General features: G+C 38.4%; 4 protein-coding genes across 4 annotated transcripts; 1 reads left to right on the top strand and 3 right to left on the bottom strand.

The window, feature by feature from the left end:
• Window positions 1-251: 251 nt before the first annotated feature.
• LOC105273432 (long-chain fatty acid transport protein 4) lies at window positions 252-11048 on the bottom strand. Its single transcript, XM_011315864.1, has 12 exons — window positions 10511-11048; window positions 6476-6801; window positions 4873-5023; window positions 3706-3943; window positions 3341-3575; window positions 3004-3205; window positions 2457-2649; window positions 1972-2112; window positions 1747-1884; window positions 1516-1673; window positions 1287-1440; window positions 252-1128 (listed from the first exon to the last, which is right to left on the bottom strand). Exons 1-12 carry the CDS (start codon window positions 10595-10597, stop codon window positions 974-976), a joined length of 2178 nt encoding a protein of 725 aa, XP_011314166.1. The 5' UTR covers window positions 10598-11048; the 3' UTR covers window positions 252-973.
• A 3381-nt stretch (window positions 11049-14429) lies between these two features.
• LOC105273431 (uncharacterized protein C05D11.1) lies at window positions 14430-18244 on the bottom strand. The gene is made up of 2 exons (XM_011315863.1): window positions 18024-18244; window positions 14430-17743 (listed from the first exon to the last, which is right to left on the bottom strand). Exons 1-2 carry the CDS (start codon window positions 18193-18195, stop codon window positions 14859-14861), a joined length of 3057 nt encoding a protein of 1018 aa, XP_011314165.1. The 5' UTR covers window positions 18196-18244; the 3' UTR covers window positions 14430-14858.
• Window positions 18245-19615: 1371 nt separating this feature from the next.
• Window positions 19616-21472, top strand: Tango4 (transport and golgi organization 4). The gene is made up of 3 exons (XM_011315861.1): window positions 19616-19713; window positions 19907-20530; window positions 20618-21472. The coding sequence occupies exons 1-3, from the start codon at window positions 19711-19713 to the stop codon at window positions 21353-21355; spliced, it is 1365 nt and encodes a 454-aa protein (XP_011314163.1). The 5' UTR covers window positions 19616-19710; the 3' UTR covers window positions 21356-21472.
• Window positions 21470-23458, bottom strand: TBCB (tubulin-binding cofactor B). The gene is made up of 6 exons (XM_011315862.1): window positions 22978-23458; window positions 22659-22802; window positions 22500-22587; window positions 22222-22413; window positions 21859-21931; window positions 21470-21773 (listed from the first exon to the last, which is right to left on the bottom strand). The coding sequence occupies exons 1-6, from the start codon at window positions 23095-23097 to the stop codon at window positions 21656-21658; spliced, it is 735 nt and encodes a 244-aa protein (XP_011314164.1). The 5' UTR covers window positions 23098-23458; the 3' UTR covers window positions 21470-21655.
• Between the last annotated feature and the right edge of the window lie 6 nt (window positions 23459-23464).

Raw genomic sequence — 23464 nt, 5'->3', positions numbered from 1 at the left:
CAGAATCGACTTATTTCTTTCGACTTACCACTACATTAATGGATCATTCCTGATAATGTTTTAAATAGAAAGTTCAAGGGAGATTCAATAAAATTATCTATTCAACTTTTTGATACGTGAGAAGAAAAGACTCTGGAAAAATTTACATATGCATAGGAAATACACTTCCGGTGTAATTTTTTCCATGTGTTGTGAATTGATAAGTCAACATTGGATTGGTCTGAGGAGATGAATGAAAAAATTCACAGGGATATATATAAAATATCGTCATTTTATTTCTAAAAAAATAACAAATAACAATGTTTGCTAAATCATTGTGACAAACCGCATACACCCGCTGAAAAAAATCTTGTAGAAATAACTGTTGACTGAAAAACAAGTCACAGATAATCACTTGATTTTGATTGCTCAATAAATCAAATATCATAAAGCCTCTGTTTGTGCGATACCGCGCGTTAAACGCTTTTCAAACGTATTCCTTCCTTAACACGACATAATAGAGAGAAATAAAAGAATGAATGTCGATGAATCCGAAACCGAAGCGACATAAGTACGTGATAAATGATCAGCTGTGTAATGTCAAAAAGCTCAGCTTAAAATGAAAATCTACTTAAAATTATACTTATATCCACTTCTATTTACAATAATTCAAGATGGAAGGCGGATTTTACCATAAAACGTATATTCTCATATAAAAAAAAATATCTGTCTCTCAAGAACACATTTTATGATCTCACTTTCATTGGAGTACAATTAAACGAGCGGTAATTGCACTTGAGTCATGAGATTCATGAGATATTTGTTCTTTTGTTTCTTCTCAGAAGCGAATTTTCAAAATACAGTAGAACAATTTCATGGTTGTTCTGTACTTCTTATTTCGCTCCTGATTTACTCGTTTTTTTAGAATGTCTTCCGCCTGAAATTTTTTGCTCGTTGTCTATTCGATTCCATGTGTTTCTTTGATTTTATTTTATTAGAAACGTATTTTGCCCTGATGTATTTGATCGTATGCCTCTGTCGTCAAGGGTAAATACCCGGACTTTTGATCCAAATAGTATAATTTATCACGCACTTTGTTCGGGTCGTATCCGTCCTCCTGAAGTTCTTTCTTCTTTAATTTGAATGTTCCTGTAATCATATCAACCCCATAATTGAATTAATTGAACGAATACTGACTGTTTCCTTCATATGAGAAAATATTGGATATTGGGCGGTTCAAAAAGGCCAGAAAAATTAAAAAAAAATACTAAATGACAGAAATTACTAAACGATTAAGAAAGATATACCTGTGAGATCAATTTTCGTTAGAATTCGAACAAACTGAGGTCTCGCATAGGCTGGCACATGCTCTCGTATGCTCTGTGCTAATTGATTTAAATCTAATGAACCATTCTCATCGAATATCGCCACCATGCCCGCTCTTCCCTCAGCACCCCGCACCTGAAAAGTCATCCCAAATTATCAAAAATCTAAATAACGATCGTCCAACTCATTGAATAAGATCCAAACGCCCACCTCAACCCCATAAACGATACAATCTCTGTAATTAACGAGATTGCTGACAATAGCTTCGACCTCTGACGTAGAAACATTCTCACCCTTCCATCTGAAGGTATCACCTGTCCTATCTTTGAAGTAAAGATACCCCAGCTCATCCGCCACTACGATATCACCTGGAGGAATAATTATACGAGGTGATATCGTTCTGTCTCAAATTCAGTCGAAATCATCATTCCAAGAACTTACCTGAGAGGAAAGCACTATCTCCTTTCACAAATACATCGCTGACTATTTTTCTCTCGGATGCTTTTTCATCCACGTACCCCAAGAAGGCCCTATGGGGATTATTGGGAATTATTTTACCGATGAAAACCCCAGGCTCGTCTACAATGGACAATTCAATTGATTAAATGTTGAGTAAATTCAATCCGTTTTTAAACAAATTAATTCGAAAGTTCGGACGATACTTACCGGGCTCGCAAGGGATGCACAAGCCTTTGGCATTTCTGATAGGCTCTCCTTCGGCATCGACTCTAATGATGGAAATGGGATAAACCGCTGGGACTATCCTTGACACGAATCCAATTGCACCTACTGTATTGTCGGTGTTTACTGAAACATAATTTATCATTCGAATACCGAATATTTTGACTTCTCAACAGCATAACGCTTTACCCTACATCTTAAATTCCCCACGAAAAAATTCATAGGAACTTTCAAATTCGTTCTATTCAAACGCAAGCGAGATGCAGTCGTATATATTTTATATTATAATCAATACGAATTTTTGGAATGCTTTCAATATTTTTTTCTTTTCTTTTTATGAGGAATGAATCTCTGTTTCGCAACTATCTTCCAGTCACTTTTATTATTCTGTATTCTCTCTGATTGGTTGATTATGTAAATTTTTTTCGTTTCTTTTCATTAAATAATCTCTGAGTGGGCGATGAGATTACCTATGTTGGCGTTGCCCTCGGTAGCTCCGTAGAATTCTTTAATGTTGGGGATCTTGAAACGAGTGACAAACTCCTTCCAAATTTGCGGCCTCAGACCATTGCCAAATATTGTTTTGACGTTGTGCTGGCTGTCCTCGGGTTTTGGAGGTACTGCCAGGATGTAACGACACATTTCTCCGATGTACTGAGCGACCTACATATGAATTTTTATTAAACATTTTTTTAGAAATTCATAAACACTCATTAACTGATAAAAATCCTATAACCATATATATACATTATTTCATAATTTCCATTATTACATAGTGATGTAATATTTGGGAGATAGAATTAAATAGAATTGAATTAATTTAAATTGAATAGAATTCTCGCGTGATTAGAGTGGGATTAGAGCAATTTTTAGACTGAGATTATTTACACATAAAAATGAATAATCTACGTCATTAAATCATCATTAAACTATATTCTTAAAGAGCCACGACGAAAATTAATCATGGTTTTGAGGATATGGCTTTCGATACCCTTCTGGGACTGCGCATGCACTCACCGTGCAATTGTACTTGCGACAATCATCGAAGTACGCACTTGCTGAGAATTTTTTTCTGATGATTGTGGTCCCACCGTGGAGTAAGGTCTGACCTATTGACATTATACCACCCGCCGTGTGGTACAAAGGAAGTGGAGTGTAAAATCTGTCGGATCTTTTGAATCCGGCTAAAAAGTGAATACCACCGGCGATGAACATAAATCTGGAAGAAAATTTTCGAGGAGATATACTCATTGAGACTCCGAACAAGTGAATCTCCACGTTTCAATGGAAATTGCAATATAACAATCATTGATTCAGAATCAACGAAATGAAATAATGGAGTCACTGTCATTACTTGTAATTCGTGATGACTGCTGCTTTGGGAAGTCCTGTTGTTCCACTGGTGTAAATGTACATCAATTTATCTTTATAATTTCCTTTCTCTTGAACAACTGGAGGCACTGATGGAACATCAGCCAGAAGTGCTGACAAGTCCTTTTCCTTGAGACCTGAGGCGTTCGCCCCTGCATCGCCACCAAATCTGTAGAGAGCTAGCTTTGCATCCAGAGAAGGTGCAATATCCTTAACAGCTGTTCAATGAAGAACAAATAAAAACATCAATATTGATATTTCCACGTGACGTTTTCGGTTCTATCAGTATCAGAAAATCTTATGAATGCTTGGACTTATCTTATCTCGATCGAAACATTGTTGACTCACCTTCAGCCAATTCAGCGGAGAAAATTAACGCCTGGCATTTAGAAATGTTGACACTGTGCAGTAATGAGCTTTTTCTGAGATTGGTGTTGATCAGTGGAATGATTACACCGAGTTTACTCAGTCCCAACCAAATAGCTACGAACTCGGGTCGATTTTCCATCAACAACGAAACAGCATCGCCTTTTCTGTATCCATGGGTCTTGAATATTGTCGCAACTTTGTTGCTAAGATCCTCAATCTGCACAGAGATTATATATTTTCATGGAAACACAAACGAGAATATTAAAAAGGAAATTTGGAAATTGAAGAAAATTAATGAATCAATCGAATTAAATTTGATAGATAAATGGTGGCAATACATCACTCATCCTCTGCTGTCAATCGTTTCGACAAATATTTATGATATCCTGCAATGACAATTGTGAATGGGAAAGAGAAAATATTTTGTTCGATGCATGTATGGTATATTTCGTCACTAGGTCGTTGGGAATTTTTCTGAGGATTGTGTTGACATTTCTCGTCTTCACCTTGGACTGTAAACACAATCTTCAGAAAGGTTCTTTTCGGCTGAGTGACAAATATTTTTTAATCATTTTATTCATTCAGTCCGTGGACAGAGTGGCCTCACAGACTAAGTGACAAAAAGGAAATGAATCTACTGTATAAACATCGTCAGTGAATTGACCATAAATTCAAGTTCCAATAATTCCTCAATCTCTCATAATTACCCATTAAAGTATTATCACTTAATTGATCACAGTTGTCAATCATTCGTGATTGCCACAATTAAATATCCCTTTTGTTTAAATATTTTATTACACATGCGATATGAAGAGTTGAGAACTCAATTAGGAATTGAATGAAGAAACGATGTTTTTATTCTAGTTGTTTTCCGGTGGAATGAGCCCATTGTTTCAAGTGAAAATATTACCAACTGCTTGCAAAGCGTAATTAACGATGATTCTACAAACTCAATTAGACAATTGACATAAATTGCATTGAAAACGTCATATACGACTGAATACTTCCCGTTTATAGCCGAAGACGTTATATTGTGATTTGTGACAGAAATTTGATGATTTGTACGACGATTTCATCGATTGGTGGCTTTGAAGTGACAACTAGACTGTATTCACGAAATATTATAATTGATTTCTTGGGAATTACCTCTTGGAATGTCCATTCTCGATCTTCACAGATGAGACATGGCTTATTTGGGTGTTTGGCGACATTTTGTCGGAATATATCAGCGACACTTTGGTTTTTCTTCTCGTTACATCTCATCCACCACATCAGTTGAGCAAATTTCAATAAAGCCCTAAAATAATACCAGAATATATACATAATAATAATAAACTCTCACAATATTTTTTCCACATTTCAAAACGTCACATTGAGATGATACATAAATTTCATTCGACATGAATTTTACTTTTTACTTTTTACTTGGAAAAAATTTTAATTTACACTAAAGTACTCAAGTTTTTAACTTATTTGTTATACTATAAATGTTGCTGTGTGCAATAGTAAATAGATATTCGAAGCACGTGGGGATGTCTCGAGTGATAAAATAATTGTTTCCTGATAGTGCAGTTTCCTCTATTTAGCGAATTATGATCACCCCTTGATGAATGTAATAATGTGACCAATTGGTGCGCAATGATCATTCAAAAATACACGACATGTTGCGTGATAGAATCAATCCTCGATCATCCTCACTTAATTCTTCCTGTTCCTCCTCTCGTGGATGGTAAAACCCCAGAGTATAATGTTTCATAGATGCAACCGCGATCTCACGTTCGCTCAGCGAATTTTACTTACGCGATAGTCCATGACTCACTTACGAGAGGTGAAATGAAATTTAATGATTTGACTCCTCGATCGCTGAACTTAATGAATCAGAGTTGAAGGAATTTTCCATAAAAACGCCCAGGAAATTTTCTAGAATGGAAAGCTCTTTTCCAGGAAACATAACTAATCGTTGAGTGTCACCGGCAGTTATCACTAAACAAAAGGTCTTATCAATTAAGTTCGAAAAATTACCCAGTAAAATTCATAGCCACGAATGCCGCTAAATATTCAACGCTAACAGAAATAAAATTATTCCCCTTGTACTTTGAAGCCCAAACGCCTTTCGAATGCGCTTCAACAGTCAAAATTTCCATAATTGTGTAATAACCATAAAAACAGACGACCGTGGAAATGATAATTCGAAATCGAACTGCTCCAAAAGTCAATTCAAGAAAATGACACTTTTTTCATAAGAGACATTAAAGATTGAATCCAAACTGAACCCAATGAAACTTCATCGAATACTTAAAACATTTATTAATCAATGAATTATCGCGCAGTTAATGGATAAATTCATAGATTTTTTGTACATATTTATTTTGAGACTGTAAAAAATAGATCTTGCTTTTTCTCAAATATTCTCAAATATTCTCCCGCAGGATTTCCGTATCGAATAAAATTGAAATAAATGTAGGCCCGGTCTTGCACACAGTGAAAAAATTTGCAAATTAGAAATTTCTAATGCGGCATTGAAATTCCCATGAACGATGTGAGAGGCAGCATCCAAAGTTACAGTAGAAACTCCATTGAAATCCCGTTATAACTTCGAATGTTACTTTCTCGACCTACATGCAGTTAATTTTTCCCCTTGAAGAATGCACCTCCCTGAGCCATCGAATTCGCTGACAGAATTCAACGATAAATATGTCATAACATACGTGACGTTTTAAGAAAAAAATACAGTAGAATAAAAACTCACTTGACATCTCTGGGTGCTGTTTTGGCAGCTACATAGAACCACCTGAGTCGTCCACCAGATACGAAATACGCGATGACAACGACGATAAACAATTGGAGTACAAAAATAGGTCCCATGTAGATCCATACTAGGGCCACGAGGCCAGATAGGATCCCAAAGATTATCATCACCAGTGCTATATGTCGTAGCGTAGGAGCAACTGCCCGCCAACCGCGACTCGAACCACTACGAGAACAAATCGTGGCACTAGGTAGCGCCTCCGATCCTTCCTCTGACGTTTGATCACTCTTTCCCCCTCTTCCTCCTAGATCACCCCTCTCAACGTCCTGAAATCATTCAGCAAAAGGCGGTAAAAATCCAAATTCTCAAACAACGCTAATGTTCCCCCCCTTAAACCCAAAATTATTATTACTAGCTATTTTTTGAGTTTTCTAACGAATCGCTCGTCGGATCGACGCGAAAAAATATATCGATGGATTTGTCATTTTGTCATTGTTTCAAGACTCGCTAAATCTCATGATCGTGCAATAATTTTTTTTAGTTTGGGACACGCTGGAAAATTAATGATTTATCTGATTGTTGAGGTAATTGAAAAAAATTAATCGAGTGATTCCAGTGAAAAAAGGTTGCAATCCGTATTTTTTTAAATTTTCAATGACAATGACAATATTGTATGAAAATAGTTAGTTTATGTTTTGAGTTAAAATCCTAATTATTTTATGGTCAATGACGTTCAGCGATTCCTGCAATAATCGAAAACAATTTATGACATGTTTTATGCGAGGCCAATTATTTCTCAAAATGACCCTCGACCACGTGGTGAATGTCTAAATATCAAGGTCAAGATGCATCTGACTTCTGCAGGGCTCATTACCTAAGTATAATTAGGTAGAACGGATTAATTGCATTGTCATCCGAAAATATTCCGAAATTCCCGAAAAAAAAACGTCATACTGCCAATGATTCACTGATAATTCCCATAAAAATGGATCAATTCTTCTGAAAAAAAATAACAAACTTTCAACTTTTATAACTGTAATCATGAATACAAGTATGTTGTTTTATCATTGGTAAAAGAATCAATGTTCCCACTCTGGTAATTTTTTTTTCCCCGATGAAGGGCAAAAGATCTTGAATCATCATCTGCACGACTGCACGATCCACTTGAAAAATAAACGATCACCGATCTTCGTAAAGGTAACTGGTATCGCGTGTATTTCTCTTTTTCCTCGTGGCAGTCCAAAGTCCGTGGGTATTAACTATGCCTCCAAAAGAGACTTTGTTCGATAATGAATCATTAAAAACGACAGAAAGTCAGAATTCATTTCAAATTAGACATCGAGTCATTAAAATCCACTATTCCCCCAATTCTCCTCGAAAACCAAAAAATAAATAATAAATAACCCGACAGTTAAAAAAAAAAGAGTGAATGACGGCGTCTCCCGCATATTATTCCGCTTATTTTCCTCGTTCTCCGGTACCCAATAATTATTTAGTCATTACCCCACGATAGTCTGTTTTTTATTTTTATTCTTTCCATTTTTTCATTAATTTTTATCCATAAATTATGATCGGACAGCTTCCGATGTACGCAACACCGGAAGACCTCGGACGAGTCTCTTAAGGTGTTTCGAAAGTCAGGGGTTCTTGAATCGCGACCATTTTTTTTTACTCAAAAATAAAGTAACATCATGAAAGCAATGAGGTGCATTGACACCGGTGATCGTACAGCAATGAGTTGTTACGAGCCGGTTCAAAGAGAAAGTGAACGGTATGAGCACATGTACCTGGAGAAGCGTTATGAAATATCTCAGCTAACCCAAGGTCCTTTAAATCAATTAATCCCCACATTTTGCATCGCAAAGTATTCGAATCATCACTGAAGAATATTGTTTATTGAAAAATTAAGAGAACGCCTACTTCCTCAGCGTTACCAGGGGCTCGCCAACCGGGCATAAATAAATTAATAATTTGTCTTTAAAAATTCAGTCTCCTATTACCCAAAATTGCAGGTGTTTCAAATTTTCTGACAAATTGTTTATCAGATCATTATTTAAAAACGATAAAATTCAAGAACGGTATTTTTTTGGGGGGTAATCCGATCGATAATTTATCAGAAAATTCAAAAAACTGTAATTTTGACTAAAAGGGGCAGAACACCCTTACAATCTCTCTTAGAAATTGTATCACCTCATTTTTTCCACGCAGTCAACTCAATTACTTAAACCCCCACGTGCTCTTCAATATTCCAATGCTGGTACTGTCATTTCTCACGATTCGAAATTTATTGGAGACTTACCCTCATGTCATAGGAAAAATATAATCACGTAATTTTTTCCCCAGGAATGATATTTTTACTGCCGATAAATGCGTCCAGTAAAAATAACGAAACTCTTGGTTAATTTCCCCTACGACATGGGGGTTAAAATTCCACTGGAATTTTTCGAAAAAAAAATTGTCTCCGATTACTCACTGGGTGAATACCATTCCAGATCCACTGGAGTCCAGCTTTGACACATCTCTGTGTTATTCTTTTGAGTCTGATGGTGATTGTTAATCGGGTGAAGACCCGAGCGCAGGATCACATCAATGTAGCTTGTACTTTTATTTCGGCCGGAATCCCCGGATCCGTCTGACCTCGGATATTCCCCAGGAGTCCGTGGATATCTTATCCAACGAGTCCACCATATCGCTCAAGATCACCGCGAATTCAGGACAATTGTATTTTTTTTTTGCGATGTACCGAGAGACACGCGGTTGTGCGAACTACCAAGCGCGGGGTCTTCCATCCCCGAAAATCAATACGATTTAGCGAGTGCCACGCTGGTGTCGTGGATAAAAGGCGAATCAAGGGTTTGAATTTACACTCTACACCCTTCCGTAAGAAAATATAACTTTTTCGCGGTTTCTCATTAATGAACGACTCCGAAAATTACAAATTATTGCGAAGATTTTCTCTCGCTTTTCCCAGTCTTTGGAAAAGAACCACAAAACTCGAAAAAAAATGAATGGAAAATAATTGCACCACCACGAAACCTCGTGAGATATTAAATAATAACAAAAAGTCAGTCCCACCAATAATTTATCAGAAAAGTTTTCCAAAAACATGGATTTTTCCTAAAAACGTGTCAAAAATCCTTAAATTAGGGGAAAATTCGTATGAGTTAGAACCTTCGCGAATATTCCACGACCACGACCTATTCGTCGAACCAGAATTCAACCTTCTGGAAAATCGGTCTCACAAGCGGACCTTGTGCTGACCTCTTTTCCCCAACATTCCGCACGCTAACTTGGAAAATTAATGAAAAATAAAAATTCACATTGCATTGATCACCGGCATAATTACCGGAAAATGAATTACAATAAAGCTGCAATGGGAGCAGAAGAGAAGCTAATAATTTCGACCTACTAACCAACTAATGCATACGATACTTTTCCTAGTTGCACGCGGGTGCTCAAAATGTAAGAGAATAAACACTACAATGCGCTTTCACCATGAAATCCTGCACTCCATGAATTTCTGGGGGCACAATCAGGTGATTAAATCTCGCGACTGTCGTGTAGCGATAATAATCACACGATTTCATAATTATAAACTTGCTTCAAACTTTTTTATCCATTCCATTTATTTACCACAGAAAATTCCTTTCCTCAAGTCAATCGATTGAAAATGCGTTTTCATTTCAATCTGTGAATTTTCCCTCAATTTTTAATAGATTTATCTCTAAATCCATTGATCTTCAAGGGATCATCGTCAAAAGATGATATCTAAGGACTTCAAAAATTTAACAATCGAAAATTTAATATAAAAATCAATAATAAATTCTTTCAATATCTTTACAGTAGACTATTAACACGCAAGGTGCAAGGATAATTAAGAAAAATCCGAGAATGTTGGTTTGAAATTTTTTTTTTGAATAGGGTACATTCACTCCTGTCAGAGGGACATTAAAGAGAGAGCATGACCTCTCCTCAATTGCGCAAGATGTCCATTATGACTGTAAAAATGTATGCAGAAAGCGTTAAGAGACTAACCCGATCCTTCGCTGATATCATTTTGGCGGTTCCATTGTTGCTACTGGTGTTGTTATTAAGCGGTTCTTTTGAAATAGTGTCTGACATTTTTAATCACTAAGTTCTCGCGATTATCCACACGTCCAGTCTGGACTTAACACATATTCTGGATTTAATCGGTGAATCGCACAGTAATATTTCACTCTTAAAATCCATTAATCAATAATAAATTCTTCATTAATTGAAAAGACGAACACTTGATAACCTTCTGATGAAGTCCACGGACGAGATGATTTTTTGGTTTGTTTTACCAGTGATGCGGCTTTCTTTCTAATTACACTCGAAGGGGCAGATTATATTTGGGGAGAGATGAGATGATTCAAGGCTAGGGCAATCTGTGCGAAGATTTTTTGCGGTAATTTGGAGAATCCACCAGTGGAATAAGTCACGATATATGATATTTCGGGTGAATACTGGTGGGGAAGGGTCCCGACACGAGACTAAAACACTCTGGAAGTAGTTGAAGAGCTGAGTTGAACCATTCAGCTCACCTACTCCGTGCTCCTCCCTCCACCAGGTTCCCCGGACTCGACTTCTTTTCACATACATCGTGTATACGAACCACTTGTCGATCTGTCCTTTCTTCGTCGCATGCTGATGCACTCCTGGAAGATAATGAAAATCCTATAGAAAGTTGACCGACAATACTTGACAATTTCCCTGAATTCCCTCACGTGCGATTGTCAGTGGTAATTTTGAAGAATTTCACATTTCCAAACCGATATTAGGATTATCAACAAAACGTTACAATAATCCTGTAATTCCTCAATACTTCAAACCCAAGATTTATGGTACCCTGAGGAAAGAGTCCAGGATACGCGACTAATTTATAAGACGTACTCCAAACTCGAGAGCTGTTCAGTCCCAAACAAATTCGGACAATCGAAGATATTCCTCAAGTCATCGACCTTTTCGGGGATTTTTCAGTCTCTCGGTGAGGGAATTTTCTATTGCTGTCTCATAACAACAAAAATTACTGGATTTTCCGGAATGATTTATTTATTCAGTCGGATATTATAATATTTCATAATTTATTGCTTCGTTATTAGACCCCTGCCACTCGATGAAAGTAAAATGGAATTGCAAACCTATTTCATAAAGTCATGAAGTAACAATCAGTCGGAAATTGCCCGCATGTAATTTTCTATTCGCTCCGAAAATTACACCTGTTCGATTTCGAACATTTTAAAATGTCGTGAGTTATTACATACTATCAGATTATTCCAGCAAGAGGAGAAAATTGACTGTACGTTTTCACTTTACTCTTTACACCGATGAAAATGTCCTCTCGTGCAATAAATAAGACTGCGAATATTCTGTTCTTGAGTCTCAACTGAGACTTGAGATGCAATCGGCAGTGAATTTGAATAGATTGAATAAAGAATTTCGCATATTTGCAATTCAACAACATTATCTCTATCATCATGAATCAGACTTATTGATGTTCTTGATTCGAGGTTTGATTCCCCCAAGACGGAACAAGATAACACGTGGCATTAATCATCGGCTGTATTTTTCTTCATGATTCTTTGATTGTAATAAATGTCTGGATGTTCATTAATTATTACTTATTGTGATACTTATTGATTCCACATCGTCAGACTGTGCAACGAGTTCATTTCAACTCCAAAGTCGAATGATGATGTATGAGTGTGACCTTTGGAGTGAATAATTTATTCATTGCCTTCCCATGGCCGAAATATATCCGAAGGGGAATATTTCGAAGACTTTTTCATTGATCCTTCGGTCGATCGCATCACCCAACTGGTTTTCTCAAAACGTCTTAAAAAATCGTCTAGAAATTCAGGCAGGCTAATTAATAAATATATATTCAAGGACACGTCGACGATTTTTAAAGAGACACCTTTCAACGATTTTTAAATGCGTCCTTCTCGACGTTTGACAAGTAAACAACATCTTTCCAAATTTTCAGAACCATCATTAAGTAATAAAAACTAATATTTTTTCTTCTCATATTTCTGCGAGAGATTATTACGAACTGCTGCCTCAAATAACGAGAATGTGCTATAATTTTCCTGCATTTTATCTGAACTTTTAAAAAATTCGTAAACCTTTATAAAAAATACGGAAAAATTATGCTCGTGACATTTTTCATAAAATAATAATAAAATACAACGAACGGTATATTTTTTGGGTGAATACCAGTTATTTGGCGGAAAATGAAGGAAACCTGTAATTTTGGATTAAAGGGGACAGGACATTCTTAAATACTGAAAAGTTAATCATGTAGCCGACTCTCCTCGACGCATTATTATAGCAATAAAGTCGGGAACTGGAGCAATATGCTATGCGCATTCACCAAATAATTCAGGAATCGGTTTATAAATTTGCAGTTCTCCAATTTTCTCCAGCACGTCATCAAACTTATTAATTATTTAACGGGATTATCTTTATCCATGCGATCCTCACGGAATATTCCAACTCAATTTCCCTCGATTCAACACCCACGCGAGTCTCTTCGTGACGTGGAATAGATCGTGGAATTAATTGTGCAAATGGTTTTTGTTAATGAGGAAATGGGACAGTTAGTCAGTGGTTCGGTCTAACGGTTTCAGCAATCGACGGTTAGCATTTGCATCCTGTCTTCGGTGTCATTTGAGGCAAAAGTACTCAAGCTATTTGCATTTATCGCACATGGTTCTTTACTCGTTAGCAATTGTCCGATGCTCATCACGTACATCAGTTGAACGTGCAGTGAGGACACTAGACTTTTTCGTTTCTTTTCTCAAGCGTCTTGAAATGACGAGAAATATAAAATTCTAGCTTGTCACTCTTAAGTTGTCATGAGGGTTTCACAATTTTTTCGCATCATTTGCATTCCAAATTTATCATGGAGAACCCTGATCTTGCAAGATTTTCGACATCAAGCTTTCCCAATCCATCCGTTATCCATTCAAATTTTTTTCTTCTCTTGGATTTAAGAAGTTGTTGCTGACTGTTTTTAAATATTTATCGAGAGAATTTATACATGGGAAGTTTAGTTGATTGCGGTATATTGTCTTAGGATTTCACTCTGTAATTATGGTATGGAATTGCATGAAATATTTCTCAAACGTGACTCGTGAATGTGAGATTCATTGTCTCCTCCACGAGTGCCACTGACTTTGTTCGATGCAGGTCAAAAGTTGATGACTGATGGCATAAATTTGTGATTAAATCAACTGCTTGATTATACTGTATGATAATTATGACCCAGTGGTAACCGATGAATTGTGAAAAATTTCAAAAAAATAATCGAGTTCCTCTCCCCGTGTTCATTTTTTTTTCACCTAGAAAACCAGCGAAACATTGAGCGAATTGGAGAGATGACAAATTGTGTTGCACGGCTGTGGAACATCAGGGCCAACAACTTCTCCTCGAGTTTAACGAACCCTGATTTTGACGGTGGCGAATGTAGGATATCTTGTGAGTGGATTTCACGAACGCTAAAAAGTCCAGCTCCTTGAATTGCGAAAAAGTCCAAAGGACTTGTTGAGTCGGTGGACTTTGGAGTGAATTCGATGCGTATCACTACCTCATTTGATTACAACCGTATGAATATCGTCGGTACCTCGAGTGAATCGTTCAGTTACCTCTCCTGGTAAATGAATATGAAATGCTTAGTTTCATTTTAATGCGTGCATTCTAATCTGAATTAATGAATTATTTCTAAACAAATACCTCAACTTGATATTAGATCAAATTAAAAAATTTACGTGATCTTCTCGCCATTCACTCCCATTCCTTTTATTCACTCGTGTAAATTCAATCAATTATTTATTGTTCATTTAAATCGATCTTTTCGTAAAATGGCGTAAAATGGCGTAAAGAAAACGAAAAAACAGAATTTGATTCGATATTTAATTAATGACGCAACGAGTTATACTTTCAATTTAGTTTTGTATTTCAATCGGCAATTAGCATTCAATATAAATGATTCATTAACATATATAAAAATTAATTCAAATAGAAATTCACTCCTAGAAAATTTAATTAGGACCAGTGCATATGATATCGATAACTCCTTCAATTCCTATAAGACGCTGAAATTTAAATGCTCAGTGTATAAATAATTGGCTCCTTCAAAAATATTCAGCAGTCTGTGCTCGGCAAGTGCAAATCTCATTAAATGCTACAATAATTAAAACTCCTTTGCATTTTTTTCTCTCCACGTATGGCACGTGTGATACTTATCATGACATCTGATTTTTAATCATAATCATGAAGCACCTGCGTAATACGTTTGGTTTTGTACATTTTCCCACACTCGAGGTTTTTAAGCAAATTTTGTTGAAGGAGTTGAATGCATTCACCAGGTGTTGAGGTAACTATTTTCTAGAGACGTATACATCTCGAGATTCTGGCTGTAGTTTTTGAATGCTTCAGATACTTCAGCGATCTTGGATGGATGACAGACAACAACAGTTCTGCAGTGGTCAGATTCGAAGAGAGGTTTGATATACTTCTTGGCCATTTGACTCAAGCTCTTGAAGCCAACTGTGTAAATCTTCTTAACCATTTGACGATTGTAATCATGAGAGACGTTCTTGAAGTACGATAGCAAAGATTGAGACACTGTATCTCCAACACTCTTCTCTCTCTCAACGATTTCGAAGATTAAAGAGGACTTGGCACTGTCGTAGAGCGTTCTCTCCCACAAGTCATTCAAAATATGGCTTTCAATAATTGCTTTAGTCTCCTTATACGCTCCAACGATATTGGCAGATGCGTAGAAAGTTAAATACATGAGGCCCTCGTTAGGTCTAGCGCAAATATTAAAGCTATAAGCAAGACCTTGACCACGAACTTGTTTCCACATTGGACCTTCCAATTGCGTAAGATATTGCAGGCAAACGAGGAGAGGTGCCAAGTCCGGATGTTCAAAGTCATTGATACACGCGCAAGTTTGTGACAAAAAGGCTGAATCGACACATCCCAGCCCCAGAACACATCCCTGGAGCTTTATTTCCTCCTTAGAGTTGATGAGCTTCCAATCGGGGAGGATTTGCAACTTCTTCTTCTCGGCCTCCTTCACTTGCAGGACATTCCAAGGGCTGTAAAGATCCTTAACGTAATTTTTCAGCTTATCTACATTCGTTGCGATATAAATAAGAACATTTCCTCCATCAGTCAAGCTCTTGACAATTTTTTCGATCTCAGCAACGACAGCCTGACCATCACTACCCAGCTTCTCCACTATTTTCGTGAGGAACATCTGCTGTCTCATCAAACTGGCATTGAAATGATTGCTCTCTTTATTAAACATCAGCCCTCTCATAAGATCCCCACAGATCTTGTGTCCCTTTTTCTTGCAGATTGTGATCTCGTTCAGCATTTTAGAGGCAATGATTCTCAGTCTCTCGGGATTGAACTTGGTATCATAAAGCAACTCCCTGATCCACTGAATCCCTTTAGCGTACTTGGACATCTCTATCTGAAGCATGAGATTGACACTGTGGCTGTAGGCCCCACAGGAAAATTTGGAGACACCCTCGAAGCCCATCCTGGAATCGACAGCGATGGTATCAGCCTCGATCTCAGCGACAACATCCTCATAAGGAATGAGAGTTCCATTTCTCTCGATGGGGCACTCTCCAATGGCTTCGAGAATCAGGGGAAGATAACGCCTGGACTCTTGGACGAGCCCAGCTGTATTCATCACTACGAAGAGATACACGAAATTGGTGTTAACGTGATCTAGACAAGTGTAAAGAGGAATATTCTTGAGGTCGAATCGTGGATGTTGTTCGTTCCCATCGCAAACGAAGCTCCTGACATTGTGAAAATTAATGGAATCTGTCCCTGGGACTGGGACACACGTGAGGACCTCGTCGGGAATTGGTGCTTCGTTCTTTGCAACTGCTGCCTGAATATCCTTCTCCTTCTGCTTGAGTCCTTCTTCTCCCAGTGTATTCTTCCTATCCTTGAATCTCTGCTGCTCAGCCTCAGCGATTTCTTTCTGCTTCTCGACACTGGGCCTGGCATTCACCACAGCCATTGGCGCCTCGATGAGGTACTTCTTGAGAAGATTTATCCAGTAAGACTCCTCCTCGGCTGCCAGCTTCTTCAAAATCTCGATGGCATTCAGCCTCTGCTCCAGGTCCTTGTTATCGCGTCCATAAAGAGCATCACCAATCAACATAAAAGCGATAGCATCGTGAGGCATGTTCTCCAGATTACTCAGGGTCTCCAGCTGATGTCTGTGAATAACAGTGGCCATTCGTTTTATGTCGATGCCATTTTTGCAGACGTCTGACAGTACTTGCTTCAAGTGGCCCTTCACCAGGGGAATCTTTGGAAGAGGAACACCACGAAACATCAGATAAAGGACCGATACTGAGTTTTCAATTAGGCAGAAGTCCACGTTGCAGGCGTAGGGGTCCTCGATCTCGACGAATTCTTTTTGCAAAGGACTCACTGAGTTATCAGTGAGATATTTCAAGAGGAGGGAGCAGCCTGTCAGGTCGTAGAGTTCACTGACTCCAGAGGGACCCCTCCATCCAGCTGACACGAGGCCATTATCCTCGTCATCGCAGGGGTACAGGATGTCCTGCTCAGTATCTGCGGGGAAAGGGGGCACTGCACTCTGCCAGGGTCTCTGGAAAGGTCCTCCACTACCTCTTGAGATTATCTTGTCCTCCAGGGGGCGAAGGGCCTTGAAGACCTCTGCGTGCTGCACCTGGCCTGTTAGTATGATGGTCAAATTCTCTGGTCTGTAGTACTCCTTGTGAAATGCCTTGACTTTCTCGTTACTTGTGCTCTCCCTCAGATTTTTCAGGAGGCCCCCTGTCACCGACTTGTAACCACATTTCCCGGGGTAAATCGAGCGAATGAGCTCCACTGAGGACAGGCTCTCCCCAGTGTTCTCTTTGTTCTGCATCTCACAGTAGATTATTCCACCGTCCTCACCCTCAGAGTTGATGTGGTGGACCTCCGTCAGGAAGGCAGTGTCCGTCAGTGTGGGGAACAGAATATGGTCCAGATATATTGGCATCAAGGTGAGAAGGCCCTCGCTTCCAACTGTTGTTATGGTGTAGTTTGTGTGATCGGTGTCGGTCCAGGCATTTGTACCTGAAGCCAGGCAACGGTTACCCAGAAGGTCCAGGACTCCTTTGTAGGGATAGTCCTCGCTTCCCATGAAGACGAGATGCTCCAGGGTGTGGGGGAGGCCGTCATCATCGAATGCTTCAGTTGCTGGATTCAGGAGAATTTATTTTTAGTATTTGTCAATGGTTAAAAGTACATTTATCATCGGGCTACTTCAATATTTTGAATAATCATCTATTTATCTCGAAAACTATCCAGTTGAGATGGAAACGAAAAAAGGTGAGACGAAATTTCCTCCTGAAATCGATAGTTTTCGATCAACCAATAGCTAAAGAAAGTCTGTGGTTGTAATTAGTCGATCAAATTAATTTTGCGGTGGTGCGTTACAATTATATTGACTCATGAAGGTTATGGATAGCTCATTTACCGATGCAGAAGTATCCCCCAACTACTGGGCCATCAACTTCAGCGATGAAAACTGTTATTCCGGTTCTCGAGGACTTGTATTTGTGAACTGGAATGGTATCGTTTGATTTTATCGAGGAAATCAATTCGAAACCGTTCATATTTGTCGTTGGAGAACTATCTACAGGTGCCATGATGCCGTCAATTTGCGGGTTTTGCTAAATTTCGGGCGAATGAGCACAAGAGCCACAAGAGCTCCCAGAGAGCATTGACTAAAGTAGAGGCTCAGTTCTGGGGGTTTGAGTGATCCCAGCAGCATCGTAGTACTGCACCCCAAGAGAGGGAGGGCGCCACACGCAATGCTGGGGTATTTTTTTTTATTAACAAATTTTTATTGCAATGCTGGGGTGTCTCAAGTCGACGGGGTGAATTTTATTTTCTGCGGTATGAATGTTTTTTGTTTTTTATTTGTTTAACTGAAATTTAGCCGACTGTAGAACGTACGGAAGGGGGAAACCACATCTTGTGGAATTCCAATGGAAAAAATTATTCAATATGTTGAACATATACCACTAATAAAATTATATTTTTATAAAGAGCGCGTTGTCCTATCGGTAACGTGCTCGGCTAGCACGCCGACGACTGGGGTTCGATCCCCCGTCCACATTAATTTTTTTTTTTTTAATAATTCCTATTTTTTGTTTTGGTAAATGGCTAATTAATGGAAATATCGTTTAAAAACTGAATATTTGAAAATCGGAACGATATCCAGTGAAATTGAAAAATTAGTAATTTTTTAAAACGATACTTTTGCAAAATATATACTCCTAGTGAAATTTTATTATTATAATAGTACGTTATCCTAGCAGTAACGTACTTGGCTAACACGCCGACGGCCCGGGTTCAATCCCGCCGTCATTCATTTTTTTCTTAAATAATTCCAATTTTTTCTTTTTTAAATGGCTAATCAATTGAAATATTGGTTAAAAACTGAATAGCTCTTCGATTGTCATGATACCCTGATACTTTTTTCCAAAATTTCGAATTTTTCACTTCCAGTGAAAATTTCAGTGAATAGCTCCTCGATTGTCATGTTCTCCTGATACTTTTACAAAAATTTCGAATTTTTCACTTCCAGTGAAAATTTCAGTGAATAGCTCCTCGCTTCTCATGTTCTCCTGATACTTTTACAAAAATTTCGAATTTTTCACTTCCAGTGAAAATTTCAGTGAATAGCTCCTCGATTGTCATGTTCCCCTGATACTTTTACAAACATTTCGAATTTTTCACTTCCAGTGAAAATTTCAGTGAATAGCTCTTCGATTGTCATGTTCTCTGAGTATATCTTTTACATATTGAATAATTTTTTTCTTTTAGAATTCCACAAAATGTGGCTTCCCCCTTCCACTCGTTCTACAGGCGGCTAAATTCCAGGTAAACAAACAAAAAACAAAAAGCATTCATGCCGCAGAAAATAAAATTAACCCCGTCGACTTGATGGGCACCCCAGCATTGCGTGGAGCGCCCTCCCTCTCTTGGGGTGCAGTACTACGATGCCGCTGGGGTCACTCAAACCCCCAGAACTGAGCCTCTACTTTAGTCAATCCTCTTTGCTCTTAACCTCTCAAAACTTCAAGTGTTGAATAATAAAGTGTATAAAAGCGTGAAAGTTCAGTTCAATATAATTCAACCTCATTAATCGCCCTAAAATGGTAAGTAAATGATTCTATCGTCACTATCATATCCCGAATAATTTCATCAATACAGAAAACCCACACGAGCATTATTTAATTACTTGAGGTCCTGCTTATCAATAATTGGAAAATTTTTATTGAACCAGGTTTTGTCCTTGAAATATCAACGAATTTTTCCATTTTTGCAAATGGTATTGTGATTTATTTGCAGGACGTGCAGAAGCTGTCAGTCCATACCCTAGTCTTTCGTTCTTTGAAGCGTTCTCATGATTTTTTCCTTCACAACTACGGGTCTCTCCCTCCAGTCGACGAATCCGTGGAAAAACAGAAGAAGATGATTAAATCCCGTGACTCGTACGGTCCAATAATGGACCGAGTGAAACAGAACGCTCAGACGAAGCCCCGACCCTCCGACAACGACGCAGCAGATCCACCACCTCCTGGTGACGAATCATTCACCACTCCTGAGAGTTCGACTGTTGTTCCTTACACACCCACTTCCACTCCAGTCTCGTCGACTCTCGTCCCGTCCAATTCATCATCAAACACTGTTGCACTTCCCGTGAAAAAAGCCCCGACGATGGCTAAACCCAAGTGGCATGCCCCATGGAAACTCTACAGAGTTATCAGTGGTCATCTGGGTTGGGTGCGTTGCTGCGCCGTGGAACCTGGAAACGAGTGGTTTGCTACTGGCTCTGGAGATCGAGTAATCAAGATCTGGGATTTAGCCAGTGGAAAATTAAAGGTCTCCTTGACTGGTCACATCAGCAGCGTTCGAGGTCTGGCAGTATCTCACAGGCATCCTTACTTGTTCTCATGTGGTGAAGACAGACAGGTGAGGAATAAATTGAGAATTGGAAAATGTCGGCTGCTTGGAATAATTAACTAAATGCAAAGTATGATATCATTTTTGTGATCGCAGGTAAAATGCTGGGATTTGGAGTACAACAAAGTTATTCGTCATTATCATGGACATTTGTCAGCAGTCTATTCGTTGGCTCTTCATCCCACGATTGACGTCTTGGTGACAGCTGGTAGGGATTCGACAGGACGAGTCTGGGACATGAGGACGAAGGCAAACGTCCATACCCTCGTAGGGCACACAAATACTGTTGCCAGTGTAATCTGCCAGGCGTCAGAGCCTCAGATCGTTACAGGCAGCCACGATTGCACGATTAGACTGTGGGATTTAGCCGCTGGAAAGACCAGAATCACATTGACGAATCACAAGAAGAGCGTTCGATCCGTTTGCTTTCATCCAACGCAAAACATGTTCGCTTCAGCATCCCCTGACAATATTAAACAGTGGAAGTGTCCTGATGGGATTTATATCCAGAATTTGTCTGGACATAATGCTATTGTCAATTGCCTGGCTGTTAATGAGGACGGCGTGCTCGTTTCTGGGGCCGATAATGGCACTATGCATCTTTGGGACTGGAGGACTGGTTACAATTTTCAAAGGCTTCAGGCTCCCGTCCAGCCTGGCTCCATGGACAGTGAAGGGGGAATCTTCAGCATCACTTTCGATATGTCTGGCACGAGGATGATCACCACTGAGGCTGACAAAACTATTAAGGTTTATAAAGAAGATGACAGTGCCAGCGAGGAAACGCATCCTGTTAATTGGAGGCCGGATATCATTAAGAGAAGGAAATATTAAATGAGTAATTAAAATTGATTGCAGGACTTGTACGGAATTTTTCTCTGGCGTGGATCTTGGACGAATGAACGTGTGTAATTGTGATTAATTGTATAAATATAAATTTTGATAAGATTAGAAATAGTGTGCATTTATTTTGATGAGTCGATGCATTCTTTTCCCTATCGATTGAAAATATGGAAAGCTACATAAAGAAATTAATTCTCTATCTAGTCGATGTAATTAAAAAACGTTAGCAGTACGATTTTGTATCAAAAATGAAAAACGTTACGATTTATTAGCCTAGAAAATCTTTGATATTTATAACTCCTCGTTGAGATTGTAATCCTCTTCTGGAAAATCTCCTATTTTGATGTACGCAGGTTTCACGAATCCTCCGTATTTGGGAGGACACTCGAAGTATCTCTTTCCACTTACGCTATTAAAAGGGAAATTATACATTTGACACGAAAATAAAAAATTTAGATACAATTTAAGAATGTAAGTGATCGTAGGATACTTACGATCCATCATTTTTCCCCAATGGCTCGTCATATTTAACTCCAACCCACCAGCCCTCTTTGAAATCTGTTTTGCCTGAAAAAATTAATTTGCCTTATGTCTAAATAATTACAACTCGGTCCCTGACGTGCGCCGTTGCGTATATTCATGAATAATTGCGATTTTAACGTTGAAAATTAATCATAATATAATTGAATTGAAGAGTCACCCGATGTTTTCCACTATTATAATCTTAGAAAGGTGATTGCAGTCAAATCGAGCATTCCAGAAAAATCGACAGATCGAAATTAAAAACAAAAAATAACCCATTGCTCTTTTAATTCAAGGGGAGTTCACCATAAAAAAAATGATAAATTATTACTCACCAACGTACATCACGGTTGCTCTTCGTTTTGGAAATGAAGGCACAGAAACTTCACAGCGATTACCCACGTTAATTGTGAGAGCAAGCGCCTCCTCTGCAACTTCCTCGAGCTTTTTCTCTTCCTCCCTCTTCTTAAGCTCTTCCTCATTATATTTTCCCAATTTATTCTTCGCCAGAAATGCCTTAACGGTGTCTTCAAACCCCCGAAATTTATTCATTAAATTTCGGCTTAATTAAATCAACCGAGAACTCGGGATTTTCAATAATTGGGAAATTTACCTGGACGCTTTGAATATTCCTCCTCAGATATCTCGAATTTTTCCACCTTCGACAAGTCCTCCTCTGGACGAATGAATGTGTCAGTAACCTAGGGCAATCAGTCATTAGCAGTAGAGGACAAGAGGACAATAGTAAAAAAAAACAAATGAGGAATATTACATGAACTCTCATGCCATCGTCGATGGGATAGGACCCTAGGAGACGTGATCCATTATCAGGACTGCAGACTGACTGATTATTCTTGTCGTAGACCTCCAGTTTCATCGTGGCACGATTACCTCCTGTCAGTAGCTCCAATTTTCCCTGGAGACGATCCAATAAATCAAAAGGAACCACGAAAATTCTATTACTTTATTCCATTCACTATTTCTTCGATAATACACGAATTATTACTCATAAATACGTGTAGTACACAGTATTTTAATGAAAACCAGGAAATTATTGAATTTAAGTACCTAAATGTTATTGGTAATTGTACCTTAAAGTCATCTATGGTAATTCCCTTCTGAAATCTTCTCTCGACGGAGCACGATTGCTGTCCGGAATTCGAAATAGTTAGATTCACGAAATCTGAGGTGATCACCGTGTATTCAGCCATCCTCTTGATTATAATCGCAATAAAATTGAATTAATCGAGTATCACAGGCCTGTCTGTTTGAAATGCACAACGACTTCCAATTACGAACCAAATTTTCTGCGAATCAGCTGACGCGCTGATCCCCAGTGGTTCTCCATCAATCCACAGAGGAGCTGCGGTAGAATTTTTTATCACACTATTTTTCAAAATCCACTATCGGAACATCGGATTGCAGTCAATTATTTCAATCACCACTAATTTCGGTAATTATCGAATTTATGAATTACTCTCTTTTCTCTAGAATGCGTATATAGTTTTAGAGGCTTGGTTACTGGAATATTACTTGTAATTGTTGAGAATGGACGAATGAATATTCCTGAACAATTTT

Source organism: Fopius arisanus, unplaced genomic scaffold, assembly GCF_000806365.1.
Source record: "Fopius arisanus strain USDA-PBARC FA_bdor unplaced genomic scaffold, ASM80636v1 scaffold00005, whole genome shotgun sequence".
NCBI classification, from domain to species: Eukaryota; Metazoa; Arthropoda; class Insecta; order Hymenoptera; family Braconidae; genus Fopius; species Fopius arisanus.
This window is presented reverse-complemented; position numbering and strand designations above follow the sequence as displayed.

Excerpts from the sequence above, each read along its gene's own strand:
- LOC105273432 (XM_011315864.1), bottom strand. The coding sequence starts at position 10,597 with ATGTCAGACACTATTTCAAAAGAACCGCTTAATAACAACACCAGTAGC. Across the intron at positions 2,113-2,456 it reads CGAGGGCAACGCCAACATAG|TAAACACCGACAATACAGTA; the intron begins GTAATCTCATCG and ends ATTATGTTTCAG. Across the intron at positions 1,885-1,971 it reads GTGCATCCCTTGCGAGCCCG|ACGAGCCTGGGGTTTTCATC; the intron begins GTAAGTATCGTC and ends TGTCCATTGTAG.
- LOC105273431 (XM_011315863.1), bottom strand. The coding sequence starts at position 18,195 with ATGGCACCTGTAGATAGTTCTCCAACGACAAATATGAACGGTTTCGAA. Across the intron at positions 17,744-18,023 it reads TGGGGGATACTTCTGCATCG|CAACTGAAGCATTCGATGAT; the intron begins GTAAATGAGCTA and ends TCCTGAATCCAG.
- Tango4 (XM_011315861.1), top strand. Across the intron at positions 20,531-20,617 it reads CATGTGGTGAAGACAGACAG|GTAAAATGCTGGGATTTGGA; the intron begins GTGAGGAATAAA and ends TTGTGATCGCAG.
- TBCB (XM_011315862.1), bottom strand. The coding sequence starts at position 23,097 with ATGGCTGAATACACGGTGATCACCTCAGATTTCGTGAATCTAACTATT. Across the intron at positions 22,803-22,977 it reads TTACCATAGATGACTTTAAG|GGAAAATTGGAGCTACTGAC; the intron begins GTACAATTACCA and ends GATCGTCTCCAG. Across the intron at positions 22,588-22,658 it reads ACGATGGCATGAGAGTTCAT|GTTACTGACACATTCATTCG; the intron begins GTAATATTCCTC and ends TGATTGCCCTAG.